Consider the following 17112-nt stretch of genomic DNA (forward strand, 5'->3'; position numbering starts at 1 on the left):
GCCGTGATCGGACGCCACCTGTGCAGCAAGTCCAGTCGTGAAATTTCCTCACTACTAAATATTCCACAGTCAACTGTCAGTGGGATTACAACAGAGTGGAAGTGATTGGGAACGACAGCAACTCAGCCACGAAGTGGTCGGTCACGTAAAATGACAGAGCGGTCAGCGGATGCTGAGGGGCATAGGGCGCAGAGGTCACCAACTTTCTGCAGAGTCACTCACTACAGACCTCCAAACTTCATGTGGCCTTCAGATCAGCTCAAGAACAGCGTAGAGAGCTTCATGGAATGGGTTTCCATGGCCGAGCAGCTGCATCCAAGCCTTACATCACCAAGCGCAACGCAAAGCGTGGAATGCAGTGGTGTAAAGCGCCGCCACTGGACTCTAGAGCAGTGGAGACGTGTTCTCTGGAGTGACCAATCACGCTTCTCCGTCTGGCAAACTGATGGACGAATCTGGGTTTGGCAGTTGCCTGGAGACGGTACTTGTCTGACTGCATTGTGCCGAGTGTAAAGTTTGGTGGAGTGGGATCATGGTGTGGGGGTGTTTTTCAGGAGTTGGGCTCGACCCCTTAGTTGGAAATATAGTATAGGATGCACAGCACATCCCTGCCGGATATGGGCCTTTTAAGGTGTTTCCACAAGCCCCACAGTGCCACTATGTGGACAAAAAGGCTTCAATAAGGTCAAGAAGGTAGAGTTTGGGATGTTGTGTGCCGTCAAAGGAAAACGGTTGGTGTATGAGAGTCACATGACGGCATGAGAGCTGAGAAAGTCACATGACACCAGTCAAAACAAACTAAACCCTCCACTGGCGCCGGGACTGTGTCACCTTTAGACAACGCTGCACGGCGAGCCACCTCAGCAAGCTGTGAACAGCCAAACAGCCGAAGACTCAGAATTAAACTTCATGATATGACGACGCCTGAAATGTGTCACAATATTAGGCTCATTCAGTCAGAGGGCTGGTGCGGAAGGCACTGATAAGTTCTAGTTAAAGTTCGATTAATCTGAGCCAAATCAACACGTGCAGCATTTAATCACAGCTCTGTTGAATCAGGACCTTTTTTACCAGGTAAAATATTTAAAACAGACATTTTCACAACATAACTCAAACCGAATGGGTACTGTTGCACCTATAGGTTCACAATGCGGCATCACGACATGCTTTTCTGATATCATCTGTGCTTAAAGCGCCGTGGAGATCAACACAAATCACTATATTCACGGTTATTTATAGTATTTTTAAAACGGGGCCCTAGTAATTCCTTTTCCTAGTTTTCGAAAGTAAAAGTTATTCCTAAATATTGAGTCACGGATCAACCCGTATTTTATTGCTGTCAAGATACATCACAATATGCTTTTCTGAGCACACTGCAGATGCAGTTTGTGATTTGAAGGAATTGATTCAGCAGCAGAATTCATTTGGTGAGATGTAAACAGAGCCACTCGGAGAGGCCTGACTGTAGAGAGACTAACAAGCCTCGGATTACAGTGGTGGTGATGGGAACCAGGGGACATGATGTCTACAACACAAATCTAGCCACTTCACTTACTATCCGAAACCTACGGCGAACTCTTCTGTATGGACTGAAACCCATATTAACTTCAACGAAATGCCACAGACCCACGCGTCAGACGTCAGGCAGCACATATACCACAGCTTTCTGTGAGGGGCCTGTCAGAGGCGGACGTCTGGTTCCCATCACCACCACTGTGAACGAGCCTGACTTTGCAGGTTTCTCTAGAAACGGAGCGTTTCACACCAAACCGCTCCGAAAGACTGTTCACAGCTCAGCCACTGAATTATGCAGGGTTTCTGAAGAATCTGTGGAGTTCCCCTTTAACAGGTGTCAAGAAATCAGAGCGATGGTGCAGCTCGCCTCAACTGTCAAACCTCACGGAGCAGCAGCGGAAAAACAAGCCCGAAAAGAGAAACGAGGAGGAGCTCGGTCGAGAACATGAAGTGAAACAGACGCTTTTCGCTCTCATGAAGGGTCTAAAGGGCCAGTCTGCGTTAACTCGGCTGGACTTCTTGAAGAAACCGACTGGACGGGGGCGTTTCCAGCGGCTAGCTCCAGTTAGCATGCTATGCTAAGCTAGCCTGACATAGGCGAACCGGATTCAGTCGGAGTTAGCTAGTTTAGCTTAGGCTCTCTGCAAATATAACTACACGACAGCGACATAACTATAAATAAAACATACGACTCAAAGCCGAAATCTTGGCAGCTGAAAACGTTTCAGGTCCCCGGGCTGTTCAGTTCATTTATCGGCCAGCCGAGCGGCTACACCGCTAATCGGCGATCCATGAAGTGACCCAACTACGAGGCTAAAGTTGGCTTCCTATTCGAATTCCCCCGTTCCACCTTAAACGGTGCAGCGGTTCCATTCTGAAGCCTCGAGGCCTCAACCCGCTGAAGGTAACTGCTGCGCCGTTTAAGGTGGAACGGCGAAGTTCAAACTGACTTGAGCTTCGTTGACCCAACTTCATTGCTGCTAAAGCGGGAAGGCTAGACGGCTGGCTCCACGTCTGGAACCACGTAAATAAGCGTCGTACTCGGTCCACAGACTGAGAAAGGGGCTTTTTCACGGGGCGGGGCGCCGGGCTGCGCCGCTCGGCTGACCCGGCTCTCCCAGGTTTTGTGCGCCGCCGGTGGGCGAGTTAACTCCGGCTGAACGACCGCCAGAGACCCGCTCCAAACACGCCGCCTCGCAAAAAGCCACTCAGTTCAGCTCGGCCCAGAACACTGCACCCGGTTAAAAGGCTCCCGGTGGCTGCGGTCCGACACGGAGCGCGCAGAAGGGAGCGGGTTTGGTGTGAGAATTTGCGGCTCGGACTCACGGACAGCACGCTGATGCGCAGCGGGGCCTCCAGCAGACACGCCATCTCTCTGTGTCCGAGCAGCCGGAGAACACGAGCGGCACTTTCCACACTTCCCAGCACCGCCAGCCGACCTTCACAGTCAGGCAGCGTTTCACACACCCGGCCGCTAAGGGTCAGCGGCGGACACACGGGCCTCACTGCTGTACTAGAGTCCGTTAATCAGGCGTCGGGGCTTTTAAAAGAGACTTACACTCACTCCACTACACTCCTACGGAGCCCCCGTGATTATTTTAGATATGGCGCGGCCGCGAATTGATAAATTGAGGCCACAAATTAATACATTGAAGACACGAAGTAATATATAGTGACTCCAAATGATCATATTGAGGCCTCAGCTACAGTTTATCAGAACTCATGGCCTCAAAATAGTAAATTTATTCATCTGTGGCCTTAATATAGTAATTCGTAGTCTCAGTATATTAATTTGTGGCCTCAATATAGCAAGTCGTGGCTTCAGTGCAGTAAAGTGTGGCCTTAAAATAGTAATTTGTGACCTCAGTATAGTAACTCATGACCTCATAGTAACTTGTGACTGCAGTATAGTAAATTGTGGAGAGAAAATAGTCATTTGTAGCCTCAATATAGTAACTGGTAGTCTCAGTATATCAATTTGTGGCCACGCCTTATTAAAAAAAATAATCACCATGTCACCTTAGGTAAACTATATTTTCCATAAAGGGCCCATATCTTAGAAAAACAACTTTTTTTGTCTTTTTTTATTTTTATTTTTAAAGTAAAACTGTTCAATGTAGGATTTAAACCTTGTTTATTAAAACTTATAAACAAACTACGCTGCAAAATATTTTACTGTATTTGTGACGTCACAAACACCAACACTTCTCCACAGACCCGCCTTACCTATGCGATCTACAGCAGTTTGGCCCCGCCCATTCATGCTGAAGTTATAAGGAGTGCTTTTTGAATGAGGCGCAATGCAGGGCAGCCAATCAGAACAGAGGATATTTACATAAATTAGCTTCTAGTCTAAGGGATAAAGTGGGGTTGAAAAACGGCTGTGTATAAATGAGTTATGACTGCTTTGTTACATAAACCCACACAAACGTCACCAGTAGATGTCAGGAAAACATTAAATACTAGAAGAATATAAGATGTGGCCCTCAGGAATGGAGTGCACTTTCAAAATAAACCAATCACAGCACAGCTTTAACTAAACCCCGCCTACAGCTGTCTACTCACAGCTTGGTAACGATTAATCCTCCAAGCCCAGCGCTGATGCTTTTAAAAGTCCTCGTTTCGCTAATGAACTGCCTCTTAATTGGTTTCCTGCAGTGAAATAACGCCGTGAAATCTGCCCTCGTGGAGCATTTCCCCTGCGGAGCCCTGCTGATGACATCCCGTATAGATAAAATCAATGCGTGACCACACCTTATTAACATGTGGGAATGAGATCCTAATGTGTGGCCACGCCTTATTGACACGTGGGAACGAGGATCTCATTCCCACGCTTTACTGAGTCGTGGCCTCGACTTAGTCATCTCATTCCCACGCCTTACTAAGTCCGGGCCATGCATTAGGATCTCATTCCCACGCCTTACTAAGTCCGGGCCACGCATTAGGATCTCATTCCCACGCCTTACTAAGTCGTGGCCACGCATTAGGGTCTCGTTCCAACCAAGAGTTTTTACTGAACTGGGAAAATCTGCTTTTAGTTCCAGCACCAGCTGGAATTCATTACAGGACACACTAAAACTCGGCTCACTGGCGTCACTCAGTCATTTTAAACTTTTAATATCTAACCACTTGTTTTATTAAATCTTATTTATTCTTAACTTCTATTTCTTGTTTTAGTTCTTCTCTTAGTTCTTTATTACTTTTTAACTTATTTTAATTAGTTTCTATTCTTCTTATTATTGTAGTTATATATTTTTATTTGATTGATCTCTTATCTTCTTTTGATCTTAATCTCTTATCAATGAAACCTCAAGTTTTATTTTTATTATTAATTTTATCTATTTTTATCTTTTTTTTTTGATTGATTGATTGATTAGGATCTCGTTCCCACGCTTTACTGAGTCATGGCCACGACTTAGTCATCTCATTGCCACGCGTTAATAAGCCGTGGCCGCGCATTATTTTTTATTTCTACATGATGTCACCAGCGGAGCTCATAGCGCTGTTTGTGTGAAAAAACACATATTTTTATAGAAGAAAATGAAAAATACTACTTGAGTTTCCACGTTTATGCACTCAGTGGGGTAAAAAACCTCTTATAATTAACAGGATGTTTTAGTGATCACACATGAGTAAATTATTCAGTTAGTAAACAATGTATTATTATTATTATTATTATTATTATTATTCCAAAATGATCGCGGTGGAAAGTGCCTGCGGGTGGCGAAAATGAATTTACCTACCGAAACGGAGCGGATGCGCATGCGTGCCGTTTGCGTGCATGGAGGCTGAGTGGAGCTGAGAGCGAGAGGGTATTCGCACGGCTCTTTAAACGCGGGTAAGAAGCGAGAAGCCGGGTTTTATTTCTAGTTTTGTAGCGCCGGTGATGTTCCTGTGGCGTGTACTATCAGTATTTAGCGGGTTGTGTAACCTACCGGGCCCGTAAAGCTACAGCTGCCTTCTTGTTTTTCCAGCTCGAGTTTCGAATTTTCCGTTCCACCTTAAATAGCGCTGCAGCCTCGCTCTGGCGCCCGAAGCTGTAACTGTAACCGCGGCACCATTTAAGGTGGAACGGAAAATTGGAAAAAGAAGTCCGCTTCAGCCTCGGACGTGTCGTTCAGCCAGCCGGTGGACACTTTGTCTTCCAGTTAGACGCGAAAGAGTTGGACATTTACATTTATTGAGCGCGCATTTTGATGCTACTATTGCTGAAGAGACAGAACTAACGTCTTAAAGCGGACCTCTACCCATTTCCCAAAAATTCCTCATGATTAAATGATTGAAATGTAAACAGAGTCGTTCAGAGCGGTTTGGTGTGAAACGCTCCGCTTCTAGAGAAACATACCGAGTCAAAACTGTTCACAGTGGTGGTGATAGGAACCAGACGTCCCCCTCTAAAAGCTCCCTCACTGAAACTTACTAACCTACATGACCTGGTCTGATACGTGTTTTGTGATAAATATCTGGCTTAAAACGTGTTACTGTTTTCATCCATGCATGGAGGCTTACATGCAGGGTGATGTGGTGCAAAATAGTCCCCAAAGAAAACTTATTTGATCAGATTTCTTACTATTTTACCATCAACATCACATCTCAACGCTCAGAAGACGTGTAGGTTCACTGGTGGTTGTGGTTAGTGAATAAAAAGGCTACGTTTCGGTTGCAGACGTCGTAAAGCCCAGGGACATATTTAGTTAGCCAGATAATTAAAGCCCAAAGACGGGGATTGTCCACTAGGAATAGCCCTCAGATCTCTTTCTATTGAGCAGGCTTGGCTTTGGGCTTTGAGAAACTCCTGCCTGGTTCACCACACAGTAAAGGAATCTGTAAGTTTCTCTACAAATGAACCGTTTCACGGTGAACCACTGGATGACTCTCAAGGACTGAATTATCCCGAAATGTCGAAGAATCCCTGGAATTCCCATTTAAGGTTCACGGTGTTAATGTACCACATGTCCAGATGTTTACAGACTTCTGTTTGTTCTGAAGTCAGATGTGTTAACAGGGAGTTTAAAGTCTTCTGGAAGATGCTTTTTGACGTACAGTGTTGGTTTTTCCTTTAACATTAACTTCTTCCACAGTCACGTCAGCAGGTGCACTGTAGGACCGCAGCGGTTGTGCTGGATATGCGCCGCCCCGAGTTCTTGAATCTATTAAGGAGATATCCAGAGAAGGCTTCTCGCAGCTGGCTGGCTGAGTTCCTCACCTCGCTGGCTGGATTTTTAGTTTCATAAGCAGAACTTGAGCTTCAACACGTCCGGATATGAAAATAGCCGTAGAAGGCTGCTGCCATGGCGAACTGGACAAGATATACGAGACCATTGGCTACCTGGAGCGCAAGGAGGACGTTAAGGTGGACCTGCTGTTATGCTGCGGGGACTTCCAGGCTGTGCGGAACGAGGGAGACATGAAATGTATGGCCGTGCCTGCGAAGTATCGGCAGATGCAGACGTTTTACAAGTAAGGAGTAAGATGACCTACTGCGACTGTTGAGGCTGTTTAGACTGTAGCTCAGTTTTTAGACCTTGTTCTGATCTGTTGTTCTCTGGGTTGTGGTAGGTACTACTCTGGAGAGAAGAAAGCTCCCGTCCTCACCATCTTCATCGGTGGAAACCATGAAGCTTCTAACCATCTGCAAGAGCTTCCTTATGGAGGCTGGGTGGCCCCCAATATATACTACTTAGGTAAGACTTCATGTATTGTGAGCACTCGTCTATTTGAATAGTTAGTTCATAATACTGGTAAATTACTAATTATGATGATTACTAATTATGATGATTACTAATTATCATAAGGTAATGGTTCATAATACTGGTAAGTTAGTTATTACTAATTATGATTGTTACTAATTATGATAGTTATTCCTTATAAGGTAATAGTTCATACAACTGATGAGTTAAAATGATTATTAATTATGATAACTAATTATGATAGTTATTCATTATGATAAGGTAATATTTCATAATACTGATAAGTTACAATGGTTATTAATTATGATTATTCTAAATTATGATCAGGTAATAGTTCATACAACTGATGTTACAATGATTATTAATTATGATAACTAATTGTGACAGTTGTTCATTATGATAAGGTAATAGTTCATAATACTGATAAGCTATGATGGTTACTAATTATGATAGTTATTCATTATGATATGGTAATAATTCATAATCATGAATTTAAGGTAGACCCTGACTGAAGCTTCTGTGACGAATACTGATGTGATTTTAAAAGTATAGAAGTTTCAATATTTCAGTAACTGTAATTTTGAATATACGTTTTTTTAATTGCTTGTGTGGGTAAAATAAGCATGTAAACAGTTTATTCTAATTACAAATAAAACAATTTAATATCAAATTGTTCGATGGTGGTCGTCTTTTTTTTTTCTTTTTTTTTTTTTTGGTGAAAAATATTTTCCAATTAAAAAATTTTTTTTAATAAAAAAAAAAGAATTACAAATTAGAATTCTGAGGCATTTTAAATTCGTGACAGAAAACGTTAAATATTTAAATAAAATAAATCAAATGCAGTGCTACGTTTGATGGTTGTGATACGACACTTTCATACAGATTTAGCAGCAGCCTTCAACCCCGTGTTAGGGTCCAGTCCATCCCCTTTAATTATGATTATGAAAAGGGCTGCAAATTAAAATAACACTGTCAAAGTCGTCTCCGTATCAGCTGATGTTATACGGATGTATTGGTCAAGCTCGGACCCCAGGGTGCAGAGTTGACTTGCCCTGTGTTTGCAGGCTATGCTGGCGTTGTTCGCTACAAAGGCGTAAGGATTGGCGGCCTGTCTGGAATTTTCAAATCCCACGATTACAGGAAAGGTGAGGGCTGAGAAGAACCTCCGCGTGTCTTTGGATATGAACCCAAAAACGAAGGAGCACACATTAAATCTCTCTGTTTTCAGGACACTATGAGTTCCCACCATACAACCCAGAGACCCTGCGCAGCGTCTACCACGTCAGGAACAGCGATGTTTTCAAACTGAAACAGGTAAGTCTGGCTGAGAGCGACACTCCAGAAGGAAATCTGAATGTATAGATAAAGAAATCCTTGGTGATAAGTTACACTTACTGACTGGAAATCAACCTGAACTCAGAATTGACCTGTTTAACTTGCTGTTTCATGTTCCGGATCATATTCATACATGCAAACTTACCTTGTCGAACGATGAACATGCCATTCGTGCCATTTAAAAGTCTTCCCTCAAAATATAATATAACTTTTATTTTAACTAGAAAACGTTTTCTGCTCTTTCATTTTATCACCATGTACCAACGAGTGGGGAAACATAATATTCACCAGTAATATCATGTTTTACTATCCCCTTCCACCCTCCCTATCTCTCATGGAGAGTAGCTTTACAAGAGTTCCTGCAGGTCCCGTGATAAAGTCTTTGAATAGATTAAAAAAAATAAAATTCTGATTTATTAGTATTTGTGCTGTTAAATTCTTAAATGATACTTAAGACCAGTGACCACTGACATAAACCATCTTAAATATTTATCTTAATTTAATTGCTTAAGGGACACATTTAAAAATGTAAATGTAAAAATTTCTACACTGTATTGCCAAAAGTCTTCACTCCCCCGTCCAAATCACTGAATCCAGGTGTTCCAGTCACTTCCATGGCCACAGGTGTATAAAGCCGAGCTCCTAGGCCTGCAGACTGTTTCTACAGACATTAGTGAAAGAATGGGTCGCTCTCAGGAGCTCAGTGAATTCCAGCGTGGTACTGTGATCGGACGCCACCTGTGCAGCAAGTCCAGTCGTGAAATTTCCTCACTACTAAATATTCCACAGTCCACTGTCAGTGGGATTATAACAAAGTGGAAGCGATTGGGAACGACAGCAGCTCAGCCACGAAGTGCTCGGCCACGTAAAATGACAGAGCGGTCAGCGGATGCTGAGGGGCATAGTGTGCAGAGGTCACCGACTTTCTGCAGAGTCAATCACTACAGACCTCCAAACTTCATGTGGCCTTCAGATCAGCTCAAGAACAGCGTAGAGAGCTTCATGGAATGGGTTTCCATGGCCGAGCAGCTGCATCCAAGCCTTACATCACCAAGCGCAATGCAAAGCGTGGAATGCAGTGGTGTAAAGCGCCACCACTGGACTCTAGAGCAGCGGAGACGAGTTCTCTGGAGTAACTTCTCAGAAGAGATCTTGGACAATTTCATGCTCCCAGCTTTGTGGGAACAGTTTGGGGACGGCCCCTTCCTGTTCCAACATGACTGCCCACCAGTGCACAAAGCAGGTCCATAAAGACACGGATGAGCCAATTTGGTGTGGAAGAACTCGACTGGCTTGCACAGAGTCCTGACCTCAACCTGATAGAACACCTTTGGGATTAATTAGAGCGGAGACTGTGAGCCAGGCCTTCTCGTCCAACATCAGTGTCTGACCTCACAAATGCGCTTCTTGAAGAACGGTCAAAAATTCCCATAAACAAACTCCTAAACCCTTGTGGAAAGCCTTCCCAGAAGAGCTGAAGCTGTTATAGCTGCAAAGGGTGGACCGACGTCATATTAAACCCTATGGATTAAGAATGGGATGTCGCTCAAGTTCATATGTGTGTGAGGCCAGACGAGCGAATACTTTTGGAAATATATCTATTTAAAATGTAAATAAATAGTACTAATTAAGCACAAACATGATGTTTTAGGAGTGCTGACGATCAGAAAAACACATTGTGATGTAATTCATCACAGTAACGATGAACATCGTCATCGCCCTGGTTTATTCATTTACTCCAAGCTGCACATGCAAATTCAAACCCCTGATTAGGTAAACATTACTAAACTTTGGTAGCGTCGTATTCAAATAACCCGTCCTTCCTTCGTTCTCCTTGTTTTACACTCTTGAAAAAAAAGGTTCTTCGAGGGCTCTTTAGTAAAGAAAATGTTCCTATGAAGAATCATGAACGTTTCGAGAACCCTTTGCATGGTTAAAGGGTTCTTTGCATCATCAAAGAGTTCTTCAGATTGATGGCGAATATGCTGTAGATGGTTCAGTGTAGAACCTTTTTGAAAAGGGTTCTTCTATTGTTACAAGCTTGACACCATAACTGTAAAAGAACCTTACTGGGTGCTGTATAGAACCCTTTACAAAAAAGTTTAATATGAAAGCATCTGGAGTGCTTTCTGAAGAACCCTTTAATCAGTGAGTGCTCTTCTTTACAGTACCATTTTCTTTACTTTAACAAAAAACCCTTAAAGAACCCACTTTTTTTAGTAGTGTGTATGTCTAACATGTTCCTTTCCCTCACACCGTCGCAGATCCGGATGCCCATGGACGTGTTTATGACCCACGACTGGCCACGGGGCATCTACCACTACGGCAGCACAGACGAGCTGCTACGGAAGAAGCGGTTCTTGCGTGAGGAAGTGGAGTCCAGCACTCTGGGCAGCCCAGCTGCCGCTGACCTGCTCCAACACCTGCAGCCCAGCTACTGGTTCTCTGCACATCTGCACGTCAAATTCGCCGCCCTGATGCAGCATGAGGTACAGCAGCTCCCGTATGGAGGAGTTCAGTCACACTGATGGGCCTCTTTTCCGGTTCTGACCACGGAGAGGACACGGACACGGTTCGACCCAGAACGCCTAAAAACCAGGCTCAGCCTTTTTTTTTTTTTGGCACGGTTAGCTAACCAAACTCGGGGCCACAGCAGAGGAGAATTACCGCTCTGTAATGTCTTCAGGGTTTCTCAAACACTAGAGGGCGCTCCCGAGCGAGTCCAACCTGAATGGGTTGATATGGAGCATTTGAGCAAAATCATAGTTTATAGATGCTTATAAAAGAATGCAGTCATTTCCTGAACACAGAACAGCATGAAACGTTTTAACACCGCTGTTACATTTTTAAGAGCTTTTAGACTCGAATTATAGGAGTTTAACTCGAATTATAGGAGTTTAAGAGACGGCGTCTCTTCAGTGATCTGCTCTGTAAACATCACTTTTATAAAATAACACAAAGAGCGTCTGAGATTTTTGGCTTTCAGCAGTAAATTGTAAGCGTATAGTGATATGTGTGGATCATAACACACATGTTCTGTTCATTCAAGGAGCTTTTACAACAAAGAATAAATAAATAATAAAATGTACATCTATTTCGTGCAGTTACTGAATAATGTGCCGTACGATTTGGTCACGTAAATTCAGATGGACAAACCAAAATATACCCACGAGCAGGAGAGGTTAACCGGCTACAGGCGAACCCCACCGCAGTACAGTGTGTTTCCGTAACTCAAGCTCTAATACCCCCTGTTTAGATGGTGGTTGGTTAGTGTAGTGGGTAACACCTCTGCCTTCTATGCTGTAGACTGGGGTTCAATCCCCACCTTGGCAAATACCCTACACTATACCAATAAGAGTCCTTGGGCAAGACTCCTAACGCCACCTCCGCCTACCTGTGTAAAAATAATCAAATTGTAAGTCGCTCTGGATAAGAGCGTCAGCCAAATGCTGTAAATGTAAATGATAAACAAGATGAGAACAGCTGAGAGATCAGAGTTGGAGTAACAGACCAAATCTTAAACGTGTTTGTGGTGGGTGGCATGCATGTTGCTGATGGCCTGTTTGGTTTGTGTAGTTTCCTTGGGTATTTTCTCGTTCTGATTAAGCAGTACGACACATGGAAACGGAAACTGTAACCAGTCTCACTAGTCTAGACCAGCGCGGAACAGCCCAGTGTGGCCCTGAGAACCATTTGGCTCGATGGTGGAAAAGCAGCCATAGAGTCCCGAACAGGATGGTTGCTGCTGGCAAAGCAGGTTGTGCGTGCATTAGGATGGCATTAGGGGGCAGTCGTAGGCTGGAGGTTAAGGAACTAGCCTTACAACCAGAAGGTCACTGGTTCGGTCCCCTGAGCTGATAGTACAGGACTGAGGTGCTCTTGAGCAAGACGTCTAACCCCCAACTGCTCCCCAGGCGCTGTGGATAGGGCTGCCCACCGCTCTGGGCAAGTGTGTGTATGTGGTGTTTCACTGCACCGATGGGTTAGATTGCGAATAAAGGTCCCTTACACTTCATCTTAATTGAGGTTGAATGAACATTTTGCAGATTACAGACTGTGTGTTTGTGTGTCCACAGGCCAAAGGTAACACCTCTCCTAAAACCACCAAGTTCCTCTCTCTAGACAAGTGTCTTCCCTATAGAGACTTCCTTCAGGTAAGGCACTGATCCAATTGTACTGATGATATTAATAATAAACCCATCATTTTAAATGATAAAACAGTTTACAGCAGTTTTTCAGAGCATGCATTACTTTATATAAATGACATTCTGTTCCCAGTGGAAATACCACAAAGTCTTGCTCAAGGACTTTTATTGTAGCATGTACTTCTCGGGGATTCTTCTTCAGATCGCCCCCTGCTGTTTACATTCAAAATGTAGATTCACAGTGAATTGGGGATGATGCACATTACAGGCTGTACAGTATAACATGCCAGGTTTCCCCCATATTTGGCTGTATTTGACACTGTGAGTGTTGCAAAATAAAAGCACATTTTTAAGAATTTCTCATTGGAAGAAAACTGTTGTGATGTTCTAGATAGTGGAGGTGGCGGACAGACCCGGCTCCTCTGAACAGCTGGAGTATGACCCTGAATGGCTGGCCATCTTGAAGGCCACAGACCACCTCCAGAAACCCTCGCCCAGCATGTGGAACCCCCCGGAGAATAACGGCCTTCACACAAGGTGAGGAACTTACTGTTCATCTGTCTGACTGCTGCTACAACAATAACACTGTCCGACTGAGAGGTATATACTGGTGTTAAAAAATGGGCTGTAAGATGCTTTACGGGGTGCCTGGAACAAAACAACACTAATATTAATCTAGCAAAAATGGACAAAACTGAGCTAAACTTGATATTGTGGCAATTTTATGGCCGATCTGATTTTAGTAATCGGATTATATCCAGATTATATCCAGATTATCTGTTAGTACATCTGTTAGTCTGTTGGTACCTACCACTGTTCACAACAACATGGACCACCACACTGTGCCTTTTGTATAGGTGGGACTACAGTGCTTCGGGGGAGGCCATGATGGAGGTGGTCAGCGACTTGAATGGTGAGCTCAGCATCCCGGAGAATTTCAGCCAGACGGTGCCTCCGTATGATCCCACTCGCCCTCAGCCAAACACCGCCCCCTCCTACTCCACCAACCCCCAGACCACCGAACTGTGCGCTACCCTCGGCCTCACAGACGTGTACGTCCTGGCGGGCCAGGGTTGGCGGGGCACTGCAGCGGAGGAGGGTGGGGCCACCGAGGAGGAGGAAGAAGACGAGGACAACCAGAGCACAGGTAGTGTGGAAGAACCCAGCGAATATCCCACCGACACCTCGGGTCTCTCCAGCTCCTACAACCCTGATGAGATCACCATCGAGGACGAATGGGATGAAGAAGAAGGTGAGGAAGAAGAGAGAGGGTCAGACGCAGTGGTCCCAGAGGCTCCGGATGGAGCTCGGGACAGTGACAGGGACAGCAGCCCCCCACGAGAGGCCGCTGCCGGGCTTATCCTACCGCCCCCTCGCACTGAATCAGAAACGGAGGACCTGCTGCCTTCATCTTTGGCTCTCAGGCTTCCTCCACCATCTGGCTCCACGCCGTCCTCCTCCACTGGGCTCTCGCAGACAAGCTCAGAAGAAGAGGGAGGTGCCCCCCCAGCTAGAGTCCCCAAACGCTGCAGTGGGGAGGCCAAAGGCACCCAGAGCCCGTCAGGAGGTACGCCCAGAATCAAACGACGCAACCAGAGCATCTACACAGCGGTCGAAGACGAGGAGAGTTAGTTATAGATGTCATTGCTGTCTGTTTGAATTAGTGGTTCTTAATCTGATCCTCAAGGCGACTCAGCAGGTCCACGTTTTTGCTTTGTTTACAGTCCCAGAGCACCTGCGTCAGTTATTCAGGAGGACTTAAGTAGAAAATTCTAATTTAAACCATTTTCACACTATTAGTCACCAGGCTAACGTAGCTAAAAAGACTTTTACATTAGTACAGCGGAATTTTAGGGCCACTGTTAAAAAAAAAAAATTAAATAAAACACCATGAGAATTAAGTTGTAATATTTTGAGAATAAAGTCATAAAGTTACCAGAATTAGCTCGGGATATTTGGAGGATAAAGTGCGCTAACTGCAGGTGGGCCATTACAGTGCAATCGGGCCTTGGCTGCTGTAAGGGCGACGAGGCAGACACCAAGCGTTCCACCAAGCGTGCCGGCGTTCCTCTCCTTCAGGATCGGTCAGTTTATCATTCTCAGCGTCTCCTGTGAAACTACATGCCCTCTTCGAACGGCACGGAGATGTGTCCACCGATAGCCGTGTAGACGGTCAATGCCTGCGATTCTCCTTGAACGCAACAACACAGTTTCCTCCGAGTCCGCCTGGTTCTTTACTCGATTCTTGTGCTGCCACTTCTGCCATGTCTTATACTCGTAACACTCTGGTGCTGATGTGCCAGCAGACTGAGTGTTTCTTTGTGGAAGTTCCTGCCTTCCTTTTTCAAACCCTTTGACCACAATATTGCGACTTTTCCTGAAAACACTCGTCTTAATTGTAAGACTTTATTCTCGAAATTTATTTTTTTTTTACTATGATTTTCTTCTAGAAGATCCGACGTCATTCTTGAGGTCTTTTATTTGTTTGTTTTTTTTTTTTTTTAAACAGTTGCCCTAAAAACGTCGTCGTTCGTTAGCCACATAGCTCCAGCTTCAAAAAGCAAACTTGAGACACTAAACTTGTCTCTGTTCAGGTTAATGGAGAAAATATTGGGTGTAAATTTGACTTTTCACCGTTTTATAGCTTCGCCTCAGGTGTGTTGAGACTAAAAATGTGGATCATCTTTAGAGCCCTGGAGACCGGTTTAAAAAGCGCTAGTATAATTTATCGACCAAAACATGATTTTTTTCGGTGTGGTGAGTTTATATCATCTGTGTGTTTGATTCTGACTCCAGGCTCAAACGGCAGAGGATTTTTTTAAAATGAGGGTTTTTGTATTTATGATCGACTTTAACTGTTTAAAGTCTTTAGCTTAAGCCCACTGATGATAAAAGGTTTTAGACTATAATCATCAAAGCCACCGTTTATTTTTTTCTCCTGCCATACTTTCGGTTTGTCTTCACAAGTATTCGCTCCTGTAGTCTTTCGTACATCATCATCAGCTTTCTCACTCAACGTTGTCATTGATTCATTTGTTTACATCTTTATACTACAAAGTTTTCAGGTTTGTTTGTTTGTTTGTTTGTTTTTTTAATTCGAGAAAGAAATTCCACACTGTCCTGAAAGTTTTTGTTGTTTTTACTTTCTTTTTTTAGACGGGGCTCAGTTCGGTTTATACGCTTGCAGTGATATTAAAGAACAACGATCGCTGTGCAGTGATGTCATTGTGTTTGTGTTTACCACCACAAGTCATTGTCAACAAATGAAAAATGCTCCTGATCTTTCATTTGAAGTTATATGATGATTGAGTTGAGCGAGTAGCATAAATAAGCATACTAGTTCGAAGTATGGAGCAGTGTATTTTACCCCACTCTTAACTGAAGCGTTAAAAGATTACAATCTAAAAACATGCTATCTAGAACCAGTCAAAGCTACGCTATATATGGTAATGAGAAAATAAACTTTTGGACTTGGTAATATGAATGATGCTACCACATAATCCAGCTCAGTTTCTTCACATGACTGTATAAAGTAGCTTAATCCGAAAGTGCAAACATTTCTGATCATGAATAACAGCTAGGTGGCGCTAGCTACCATTAAACAAACTAGCTCCAAACCCCTTGGCTAATGCTAACAGGGTTTTTTCCCATGTGTTGGCAGCACTGTGTTGCCTTAGTGAAGCCCCTGTACATGCATTCTATGTTAATCTAACCTGGTCTGTGCTGGTTTACTCTGATCTGGTCCTGGCTAAGCTGGTCACCCTGCATGGTCATGCTGGCTTACCAGAATACCAGCATCCAAAACACAACATGTGCTGCGTTTTGTTCCCATGTCTGTGTTTAAGCCTGAAATTGCCTCAGTGAAGACTAACATCCATATTTCTGGTATAAACTTACACTATATTTCCAAAAGTTTTCGCTCACCCATCCGAATCATTGAATTCAGGTGTATAAAGCCGAGCCCCTCGGCCTGCAGACTGCTTCTATAGACATTAGTGAAAGAATGGGTCGCTCTCAGGAGCTCAGTGAATTCCAGCGTGGTACCGTGGAGCAAGTCCAGTCGTGAAATTTCCTTAATCTTAATCACTTAATCTTAATCTTAAAGTTTGCTTAGCTAGATAACCAGCAGTAGCAGTAACGCTAACGAATCGGCACTCTAGCATCCTACTGCCTGTTATAATCTGTTCATTATAAAAATATTGAGGTATATTTTATTTGTTTTTCAGTGAAATACATCCTCCCATTTCCAAAATTAATGGAAGGTCCTGGCCAAACGGTTAGAAACTATTTTAACTTTTGATTTTTAGCATTTAGGACTCACTAGTGGGCAGCCGGAGGCGTTCTGCAGTCATGTTTTTGATACAATGGGAGAAATGAGAAGTGGCCAGGCTTCCCCTGAACCATCTCGGACCTTGGTTCCACTACCT

General features: G+C 44.0%; 2 protein-coding genes across 4 annotated transcripts in view; one reads left to right on the forward strand and one right to left on the reverse strand.

Moving 5' to 3' along the window:
• armc8 (armadillo repeat containing 8) overlaps window positions 1-3037 on the reverse strand; it is a 35229-nt gene extending 32192 nt beyond the window's left edge. Inside the window, exon 1 of one of the 3 annotated variants that reach the window (XR_005130407.1) lies at window positions 2842-3037. Coding sequence is in view for 1 of the 3 variants with exons in the window: in XM_017703035.2 (XP_017558524.1) it covers window positions 2842-2886 (45 nt within the window). In the remaining 2 variants the exon portion in view is untranslated. Of the gene's footprint in view, window positions 1-2204; window positions 2818-2841 lie in introns of those variants that run through there. The other 2 variants (XM_017703035.2, XM_037539539.1) reach the window with 2 other exon arrangements.
• Window positions 3038-5274: 2237 nt separating this feature from the next.
• dbr1 (debranching RNA lariats 1) lies at window positions 5275-15905 on the forward strand. Its single transcript, XM_017703037.2, has 9 exons — window positions 5275-5353; window positions 6597-6975; window positions 7075-7199; window positions 8270-8350; window positions 8434-8519; window positions 10805-11029; window positions 12617-12694; window positions 13077-13222; window positions 13543-15905. The coding sequence occupies exons 2-9, from the start codon at window positions 6779-6781 to the stop codon at window positions 14315-14317; spliced, it is 1713 nt and encodes a 570-aa protein (XP_017558526.1). The 5' UTR covers window positions 5275-5353; window positions 6597-6778; the 3' UTR covers window positions 14318-15905.
• Window positions 15906-17112: the final 1207 nt, after the last annotated feature.

This window comes from Pygocentrus nattereri, chromosome 6 (assembly GCF_015220715.1).
Source record: "Pygocentrus nattereri isolate fPygNat1 chromosome 6, fPygNat1.pri, whole genome shotgun sequence".
Lineage (NCBI taxonomy): Eukaryota > Metazoa > Chordata > Actinopteri > Characiformes > Serrasalmidae > Pygocentrus > Pygocentrus nattereri.

Bases quoted from the DNA above. Each gene is read 5' to 3' on its own strand.
- dbr1 (XM_017703037.2), top strand. From the start codon at position 6,779: ATGAAAATAGCCGTAGAAGGCTGCTGCCATGGCGAACTGGACAAGATA. The intron at 8,351-8,433 runs GTGAGGGCTGAG...CTCTGTTTTCAG, and splicing joins ATCCCACGATTACAGGAAAG to GACACTATGAGTTCCCACCA. The intron at 12,695-13,076 runs GTAAGGCACTGA...GTGATGTTCTAG, and splicing joins CCTATAGAGACTTCCTTCAG to ATAGTGGAGGTGGCGGACAG.